The sequence below is a fragment of the Electrona antarctica genome (genome assembly GCF_951216825.1).
Source record: "Electrona antarctica genome assembly, chromosome: 20".
In the NCBI taxonomy this organism is placed as follows: Eukaryota; Metazoa; Chordata; class Actinopteri; order Myctophiformes; family Myctophidae; genus Electrona; species Electrona antarctica.
Genome location: NC_136801.1, coordinates 14,687,240 through 14,697,977, shown reverse-complemented (window position 1 = coordinate 14,697,977; position 10,738 = coordinate 14,687,240). Strand labels below are relative to the sequence as shown.

General features: G+C 41.2%; 1 protein-coding gene across 1 annotated transcript; it reads left to right on the top strand.

The window, feature by feature from the left end:
* Positions 1-1,514: 1,514 nt before the first annotated feature.
* Positions 1,515-8,948, top strand: cpb1 (carboxypeptidase B1 (tissue); the record flags this gene model as incomplete). Its single annotated transcript, XM_079489497.1, has 11 exons — positions 1,515-1,579; positions 2,985-3,060; positions 3,536-3,660; positions 4,184-4,283; positions 4,373-4,474; positions 4,893-4,997; positions 5,110-5,220; positions 5,792-5,882; positions 6,335-6,537; positions 8,025-8,109; positions 8,637-8,948. 11 exons carry the CDS (start codon positions 1,515-1,517, stop codon positions 8,819-8,821), a joined length of 1,248 nt encoding a protein of 415 aa, XP_079345623.1. The 3' UTR covers positions 8,822-8,948.
* Between the last annotated feature and the right edge of the window lie 1,790 nt (positions 8,949-10,738).

The window sequence follows — 10,738 nt, the reverse complement described above, 5'->3', positions numbered from 1 at the left end:
ATTACTGTACTTATGTAATGCTCTTTACCTCTGGTGTAACTATAGGCACATGAAACCAAGTACTGTACTTATGTAATACTCTTTACCACTGGTGTAACTATAGGCACATGAAACCAAGTACTGTACTTATGTAATACTCTTTACCACTGGTGTAACTATAGGCACATGAAACCAAGTACTGTACTTATGTAATACTCTTTACCTCTGGTGTAACTATAGGCACATGAAACCAAGTACTGTACTTAGGTAATGCTCTTTACCACTGGTGTAACTATAGGCACATGAATGTACTGTACTTAGGTAATGCTCTTTACCACTGGTGTAACTATAGGCACATGAAACCAAGTACTGTACTTATGTACCATTTTGAATTTGAGGTACTTTACATTTTATGGAGTATTTCCATATTGCTATATTCCATAATCGTTGCTGTCGGGAGGAAACCTAACTCATTTCTTTTTTAGGTTTTTGATTTTTTTCAGTGCTATTGAACACCCTTTACGTCTGTGTGTTGTTTTGAAAATATTGAACCAATGGAAAGTAGTAAAAAACGCTTTGGACAAAACCTCTTAACTCCATTGGACCCTCAAACTGTCTGCTAAAGCAGCTAACTCCACCACCTCTCTCTCGTGCAAGTAATGCATGAGAGAGAGGTGGTGGAGTTAGCTGGAGTTAGTATGAAGTCACAATTAACACCAACTTTGATGAGGCAGTATTGCTTTGTTTTCAAAATATACGGTTTCTTCATTTCCTGAAATATGTATATTTTTCATTTCCTGAAAAGAGTTAGGTGGTTTCTTCCCGACAGCAGAGATATACTTTTACTTACTTAATTATTTGAAAACTTTTTGATTTTGATTATTATTACAAAACATACATTCAGCCCTATATTAATTTCGTCCATTTGGAAATACCTTAGGGGATCTACAAGCTCACAATGTGTCGCAATGCATTGTGACCTTGTAGATCTGCTTTTTTCAAATGATTGTTATCCTTTTGAAAACTTGAAATAGGACATTCTGCCTATAGTACTTGCTACTTTTAGTACTCATAAGAACATTTTGATACCAATACTTTTGTACTTTGTACTATACTCAAGTAAATGTTTAATTCCAGACTTTTACGTACATTTTTAAGTAAGGAATTCAAGTACTTTTTTCACCACTGCTCAGTCATTACCCATGAAAATGTGGCAGAATCCTAAATTATAGAGCATGCAAGAGTTTTTGCGAAATGTTTCAATAATCTCGCAGTGACCTTGGCTCAAGGTTTCACCCGGCAAAATGGTACATTTTGCATCTGTTAATTATTGAGAGCATGCAGCATGGAAGGACTCTAATTCCACGTAACGCCAGGAAAAAGACAAACGAAACAGGTGCGTGGCCATCAGTACAGGTTGTGCTAGAGGGAAACATGGCAGGATTGCTACATCGCTGATTGGGATTGGTGGACACACTGAGGGTCACAGGGTATAAGTACTGCCCTGCGGTCAGCTCTGTCTCACACCGGCAATAATGAAGGTCCTTCTGCTTCTCGGATTGGTGGCATGTGCCCTGGCTGACCTCACACGCTTCGAGGGGTAAAGTTTGAATCTTATTATTTTTTTATGAAGCAAAAAGTTAACGATTTTGTGTTTTCAGAAGGTGATTATGCATTAATTTATGTTATAAAAATGAATGACAACAATGCCCGGTAATTTCCTTTATGTGAAATTTCCGGTGTAGTAGCCACTGTATAAGTTATCCCATTAAGAGCTGAGGTCGATTCTACAAATGCCTTCTAAATCAGCTGTTCTCACACATTCAAGAAGTAAAAAAAAAAAAGAAGAAAAGAAAAGCAGATCCTAGAAGCTCACAGCGGGGCATGAAGTGACATGCCGTGAGCTTGTAGATCCGCTATTTTTGAATAGTCAACGCTAAAATCACCGGTTTGAATGGGTTAATGGTACAGGCTTGATGGCTTTAGCACCCATACACGAAAAAAGGAAAAACAGGAGAAGCAAATTGTTCATCAGATGTATGATAAATAATGAATGCACCATAGGGAAAAGATTTCACGTATGTGAACATTTTGTCCCTAGTATAAAAAAAACATTCACATGGAAGTTAGGCCCCTTACTCAGGGGCCTTTCTGAGCTATTTTGCAATGTTGCACACTTGAATAGAGTAAAGATGAAATGAATTCAATTTAGGCAAGACCTTTGATCTTGCCTGTTTTTAGGGTACAAATGTCTATGGCTGCCAGGCCATCAAATAAAACAATGAATTTAACTTATGATTTTATTTTTAATATGGTTTGAATTAAATAAATAAAAACGATGGCCATGGAATTCCTGTCCTGTTACATGCTATCTCCATTTGTCACATATTGAATCAATGTACTGTTCACAAACCTGTTTGTACAAACCTCAAGGTAGTTTGTGTTCTTTTCCCACCGTTTTGTAATCATCCAGTACAAGCGAGGCTTGGCTATTGTAGCTAAATCTTTGAGATTTATGGCATGCATGGAACATGAGGATACTTAAAACCCAGCATCCATCTTCTAGTGGGAAGTGGGAACATTAGCACATCTATGAGCTTGTAGAGCAGCCATTTTTGCTTTTTGGTGAAGAGATTTGGTGTAGGCCGTGAAAAAAGCGGTCCAAGTACAGAGCCAACTCAGGTCCAGTTTAGGGTTTAATGGCTAAGTAAGTATACCTGTTGGCTGTGTCTCAAACTATCGTCATAAATTGCCCAGTTGTCCAACATTTCATACCAGACTGAAAATCGAACCCAGAACCCACCACTGGTTATGTGCACAGCGTCTCATGTTTCATGATGTTACCCAATAAAAATTGAGAATCTCGACTAAAAGCTATATTGAGAGGAAAGAGGCAGAGCAGAAAACAGTGAAATCAGCTGCATGGGACCCCAGGCAGGGTATATGTTATTTTGTTGAGGGCCAAATATGTATGATTTTGTGTTCTTGGCTTTTCTGAACAATAGAGAGAAAGTCTTCCGTCTGAAGCCTGTGCTTGACGAACATGTGACCCTCATTAAGGAGCTGAGTAACAGCATGGAGGTACAGGTTCACACACACACACACACACACACACACACACACACACACACACACACACACACACACACACACACACACACACACACACACACACACACACACACTGTGCTATTCTCACTGCACACTACAGCTATTCTCACTGCACACTACAGCACTACAGGGGTTAAATTGGTTTGTTAAAGGTGATACTAGCCAAATTGAACTTGCATCAGGCTATTCTAGTTAACACAGTGTGTAGGTTGTGCAGAATTTCAATTTAGTTTTATCTTCACTTTATCTTCTTTATCTTATATATAAAAAACATGACTGACTTTATGCATTTTAATCAATGAGACATCCCAAAATAATCAGACAATAAGAATTACATTCTGAACCTCATCTTGCCAATTGAGTGATTGAGAAACTCATTCATATTGTTTACTGAAGAAAACCAACATTGCAGTACTGAAGTGTTTGTCTCTGGCGCCATCTGCAGGTTGACTTCTGGAGGCCCGAGAGTCCCGAGCTGGTGACCATCGACATCGATGTGGACATCCATGTGGATTCCATCCACGCTGACATGGTGTCCACTATGCTGCAGCAGAGTGGCATGGAGCATGCGTATGTCACATGTGTACAGCACACATCTGTTTCTCATTTCCTCTTTCACAAGGAAAATGTATGCTTCACTAACCAATAGTGTGCATGTACTGTGTAGGCCTGGCCTATACTCTCTCAGGTTACATACAGTTGAGTCTGATACATATAGGCTATCTACTTACAGTATGTTTAGTTGTTATTTTAAAATAAACACTTATGGTGCGTTCAGACGGGCATGTAACGATGCAAAAACGCATCACAGCATAATTTGCAGCAGCTTCATGCGTCATAGCTGCTTCGTAGCTACACGTCACTGACTTCCATTGACAATGAATGGTAGACTGCATCGTTATTCGTTTCATCTCCCCGTGTGAACGCAACAATACAACTTTCACCCGGGGGCCGGGCATCCCTATTTTGGGCATGTACTGTATAAGCGGAAATAGCTGATAGCCGATCTACAAGCTTGCAGAGCAGCTATTTCCACGGTTCATATACGACATAAGATAGCAGTTGACTAATGTATGTTGACTCTGTTCTTCAGGGTCCTGATTGAGGATCTGCAGGATGCTATTGACGGCCAGGTGGAAGGCAGGCCCTCCCCTAGATATCACAGCTACACCAAGTACAACAACTTGGACAAGGTATTGTCTATTTCTCTTGTCTCTTTCTCTCTGATCTCACTCTCTGATCTCACAATGATCTGATGTTTCTTTGACTCTTTTGATTTCAGATCCAGAGCTGGATCGCCTCCATCTCCTCTTCCAACGACGACCTGATCAGCAAGGAGACAATTGGAAACAGCTACGAGGGACGCCCCATGACCGTCCTCAAGGTATTAAATTAAAATAAAACAATCAAATCAGCTGACCCGTGTGAAGTGAGGGGCGCTCTAATCAATTATTGACCTTATACCAAACTTGAAACATACCTTAGTTACGTCACCAAGAATGGTGGTCCCTTATTGTCCAAGGGTTTCTTCCGACATACCGACAGCCGATTTGCTCAGACACATATATTACGTATATTCTCCATTCATTGTCAATGGCATTTAATGTTTATGTTAAGACACTATACTGTAGCTGTTTATAGGAGGGGCTAGTGCCCTTCAAAGATATACATATATATAAATAATAGTTATGACTGGTCTCTTTATCTCAATGTCTTTTGACTTAAGAGGGAGTATAAATTAGCCTCAACAAAACTATTAGACCATAGCGGCCCTTCTAATGCCTTCACTTTGACACCCTCAGCTCGGCAAGCAGTCTGGTGCCACCAAGCCCGCCATCTTCCTGGACTGTGGTATCCATGCCAGAGAATGGATCTCTACTGCTTTCTGTCAGTGGTTCGTGAAGGAGGTAAGGATAAGGAACTAAGGAAGACAACCAGACGGGCTTAACCACCACACCTAGCCAGTAGGCAGAGTTTTCCATGCCAAACTCACTTGACTTTCTCCCTATACCTCCTCAGGCTCTGTCCACCTATGGTAGCGATGCTCAGATGACCAGCCTGCTGAACCAGATGGATGTCTTCGTCCTTCCCGTCTTCAACATTGATGGCTATGACTTTACCCACAAGAGCGTATGACAGACTTTATCTTTTTTTATATCTTTATATGTTTATTTGACAGGCCAGGGACAAATCCTTTTTTTTAATCAAACTATAAAAACATGAAACTGTTGCATTGTATGTTTTATTTTTTGCCGAGGCTAATTTGGAGCCTGCTTAGACCTTTCTATACAATATCTACCTTGTTAAAAAATAATCCAATTACAATAAGCACATGCACATGCACATGCATGAAGCTCTAATCTAAAGTACAAAAGCAATAACATTCCTAAATTACAGTCATGAAAGCAATGATGTTAACGTTTTAAAACGTGCATAACATATTAGTGTTCGCAGCTTTGGTTTGGTTTCTTTCAACCATTTTATTTCAGTTGGTAGGGCATTCCACAAGTGTATTCCCTTTTACTGAAAAAGATAACTGACCAAAAGTGGTGCTGTGCGATTGTAGTAATGCTTCCATTAGGTTCTGTAACCTAATGGAAGCCAGGCTGTATATTGCCAGGGTAATAATATTATACCATCATTAATTTGTTTGTTTATTTGCATTTCAGTGTATATTCTGGTTTGTTTTTGGGAAATGTAGAACAGAATGTGGAGGAAGACTCGTTCCAGGAAGTCTGGATCCAGCTGCATCGGTGCCGACCCCAACAGGAACTTTAACGCTGGCTGGTGCAGTACGTATATCACATAGATCAGTGGTTCTCAACCTGTGGGTTGGTAGTACTCGGTACCCCCAGGGCTCACAACGAGCTTGTAGATCAGCTATTTTCAGAATGTTTGTGAAAATTGCTGATCTACAAGCTCGTTGCGAGGCGTTGTGAGCTTGTAGATTGGCTATTGTCACAATATTTATCTGTGCTTGTCAGGGTGGGGGGTCCCCCAGATAAACATCATTATTTTGGGGGGTCACAGCCTGAAAGGGTTGAGAACCACTGCCATAGACAGAGACTGCTACATCTTGAGGCATTTTGAACGCAAGACAACTGGTGTCTCACCCCCTATCAAAGCTTTCATTGTTTCACACATTTTGAAGACTGGGATGAAATCCATTGCGATAATTTGTTCCGTCTGTTTCCCTAAAAGACTTTTACAACTCTCTCCTCCATGTGATTTCATTTCATTGCAGCTACTGGAGCCTCCAGCAACCCCTGCAGCGATACCTTCTGTGGCTACAAGCCCGAGTCTGAGATCGAGGTCAAGAATGTTGCCGACTTCATCCGTAAGAACAAGTCCATCATCAAGGCCTACGTCACCATCCACTCCTACTCCCAGCTGCTGCTGTTCCCTTACTCCTACACCTTCGACCTGGCAGCAGACCACAGTGAGCTGGTCAGTCCAACGTCACTTATTATATAGTAGTTGTTATACATGGTTACCGACCGTATATTTCCAAATAGTAGCCCTTACTCAAATAGCTGCCCACTCCCTAATAACAGCCCGGGGTCTGACACCATTTTGCGGAATAAACGCCCGGGCTACTATTTGGAAAAATGCGGTATACTTGTGTACAGTGCAGAGATGTGTTTATTTACATATTAGTCACATATTAAACCTGCTATGTTTTATTTGGTTTGTGTTTTTAGTTTAGCTTTATTTTCAAAATAATAGCTTTTGAATCTAACCCTTCCTTCCAATCTCAGGGCAGAGTTGGATACTCTTAACCACTGAGCTTAGATAATGGTGCCACGATATTCATATTGTATTCACTGTATATTAGATAATATATAACTCTCCCAAAACATGGATAGACGACAGTGTTGGGGAAGTTACTTTAACATTTTAATATATTTAGTAGTGAGGCCACATGGCAATAGCACTTTCTGTGCCAAGTAATACATTATATTACTTTTGTGTTCATTTAATAATCAGAATCATCATATAGGCCTACAGTATTTTCTAATCAATATTATTTTCTCATAGGCCTATTAGGAATTTGACTTGGTGCATTGCTCTCACACACATAGAAGAAAATTATGGTACACAGCAGATTAGAGAAACAAGTATAATTGTATGTATGGTATAAAGAAAAACTATAGGGTACAGTACTGGAAATTATTTGTAACCGTCACGGTCTATAAAAATGTGTGTTTGCAACTTTTCCAGCACAGTCAATATCAGTGGATACATTTCACATACATACAAGTACATTTCATAAATGTCATAATCCATAAATTATAAGTATATTCGGTGTAGAGCACACACGTCACAGGTGTCCCTTTGTCCCTAATTCATTCCCTAATTATATTCCAGTTTGTAAGAGTGAGACCCAACCCACCACAACCATTATTATCACACTTATCCAAATCCATATTTAGCTGCTGCAAATCAAGTCCCTGATCGCCTCATGGCTCATGTGGCTCCTTCTCAAAGGAAGCTCTTTTACCTGTAATCGACAACTCGCTGGGGCGTCCAAGGGCTGTGCTTAACACTCACACCCTTGTCTCCAGCTGACTGCAGTGGATCACACATTCCTGTCTCTCCATTACTCACTTCTAACTCCCCCTACCTCACTTGGGTTTCCAATGTTTTATAGAACAAAAGAGCTCCGGGAGTCCATCCTATCTCATCTCTACATCCTCAAAATGTACTTGATCTTGCATCTTGGATGCTGCATGTTGCAATCCCAATACCATACATGCACTTTCAAGATTTCTATTAAACACATACTTTATACTCTTGTTTCATATAGTACACTCAGCATACAATAGAGTAGGGTAGGTACAGTACACCCTGTACAGGGCACAGGGTGTTTGTACGACTGTGTTTTCCATGTATACACTTTATTTTGTGTGTGTGTTTATATCTCTGCATTATAGATGAAGGTTGCTGTGGAGGCTTCTAAAGAGCTGCGCAGCCTGTACGGTACCAAGTACACTAGTGGACCTGGTGCTGCTACCATCTGTAAGTACTACAATGTTGCAGCCAAATTATTTTCCATGGTAGAGAAGGGACATACTGTACTGTACTGTACTGTACGGTAGGAGGGCATTGACAAGATGCTTGATATGCTAGGGCCCTTTTTATGTGATGACCAGTCCACCACACATTTTCACAATGAGTAAGCTCACGCAAGCACAGTAAAAATGTCAATGTTTATTTAACCCACAAGAGTGTAAAAACTGCCCATTACACCTCCATTTAGGTAAAAAGATTTTCGTATCTAGCATCTATGCTGTCTTCATTCAACGCTGCAGACATAGTGAAGGATAATTCTGTTAAATCTAGAATTTGTTTCAAAGCAAACTGTCTCTCTCTCCCTCTGTATCACCCCCTCTCCCTCTATCACTACCCCCTCTCTCTCCTTTTCTCTCTCTCTCTCTCTCTCTGTCTCTCTCCCCCTCTATCACTCCCCCTCTCTCTCCTTCTTTCTCCCTCTCTCTTTCTCTCTCTCTCTTTCTCACTCTCTCCTTCTCTCTCCTCCCCCTCAGACCCAGCCGCTGGAGGTTCAGACGACTGGGCCTATGACCTGGGAGTGAAATACTCCTACACCTTTGAGCTGCGCGACACCGGCCGCTATGGCTTCCTGCTGCCCGAGTCTCAGATCAAGCCCACGTGTGAGGAGACCATGCTGGCCGTCAAGTACATTGCCGCCTACGTGCAGAAGACCCTCTAGAGGAGGGGGCCGCTGCCAAGAAGAGACCCCTGCAATGCCAACTTTGGCTCCCCTCTATACCCAACCCCCAATCCCCCTTCACCCCTCCAACCTCTCAGCCGCCCTCAGCCGGTATCCATGGATACAGGGCACCACCCGCCATGTTTTCTCACTGTGCTTGACAGAATGTCAGGATGAGTGCAAATAAAATCAATGATCCATCCCCACTACTCGCTGAATCGATTGTGTGTGTGTGTGTGTGTGTGTGTGTGTGTGTGTGTGTGTGTGTGTGTGTGTGTGTGTGTGTGTGTGTGTGTGTGTGTGTGTGTGTGTGTGTGTGTGTGTGTGTGTGTGTGTGTGTGAGTGAGTGAGAGAGAGAGAGAACAATGGAATTTGTGCTGGACTAAACTTTTGTCCTTTTGCTGTAAAAAAAAACAGAAAAAAAACTATATCACGTGTATACTTACATAATCAACATATTGGCTACGGCAGAAAATGATTGGAACTTATTTGAAAGATTACTAAGCCATGTTCAATAGCTTAAGAACTGCCTCCATGTCTAGACCTAGAATAAAAACAAAACAAGGCTCAGAAGTAATCCTCGGAACCCAAAATTCAGGACTATGGGCTTTCCTTAACACCTAAGTTATGCAATCCGTTTGGATCATGAATGAGAACAAGAAACAAAAAGACCCACACTTTGTACTAGCCTAAACAGTAAAACCCTGAGTGTACAAATGGACCTGTATAGGCCTTTGAGGCTGGGAGATCCCTCCTGTGAACTGGCACTGTTCCAGTGGTGCTTGTGGGGGGACTATCTATCTCCAAAGGGTACTGGTCTAGCTGTGCAGCACGTGACAACCATACAGTATTGACTCCATGGCAGCGTCTGTGCTCTGCCAACCATGTGTCTGACAAGAGAGAATATAAATGGCCAAAGATCTGAATAATTTAATCTATTGCAGCACTGACCCAAATCTTAAAAGCATAAGGGACAGATAATGCATTTATGTGATTCGGTAAAGTGAAATTGTCATGCAAAGGTCTCATGTTGTGAATGGCCCTCAAGTCTGCCCAGACAATACATAAACAAAAAATAAATAATACATTGTTATGTAATGTGAGTGAGCAGAGTGACCTCTAGCAGTGGCAGTGAGTGACTCCCATCTAAATGAGCTGTGATGTCGTTTGTTCTCCGTTCCACTAGATGGCGACAACAGAGCAAATATAAAGCATAGGACATTGTGTCCCTTTATCGTTGTACATTTATATAGGTCTAATAATAAATAAACAACAACAACAACGAACATGATCGTTGCTGATAGACTAAACTAAATGTTGAAATAGCTGGCACCAACCATGGCACAGGATTTCTATTACTGTTCACCAAGGACATGGCCAGGACAGCAGAGCAAACTGATGTAAACAAACTACTAACAGGACATACAACATATGTTGTATGTTGTCTGCAACTTGACACTGTATGTAGCCTACTCCACGTACAAGTTTAGGCCACTAAAAGGAACACAGACACACACAGCTACCTTGAATACATGTATTTCAATAGCAGCCTACTTCATATTGTGTGGCAGTGGAAGAAAGAAAAGCAAGAGAGAGACAATTGGGATTATCAAGAAGATGATATAAAAGGGATTATATGTGTGTTGATGTGTTAACTGTCTATAAAGCACACAAGAGAGCACCAGCTTTTTCAATGCTTGAATAGGAATTACATTTGACATTTGTTTGTGTTAAAGTAAACTCTCTGAACTATTAGTATACCGGTACATTGCTGGCATTTAGCAAGGAGGAGTGGACCTGCTTGTGCTTGCTTAGTCTCATGCTTGCCATAAATTGAATAAAAGCGCAGATCTACAAGCCAACAACGCGTCGCCGTGCGACGCGTTGTTGGCTTGTAGATCTGCTCTTTTACGACAC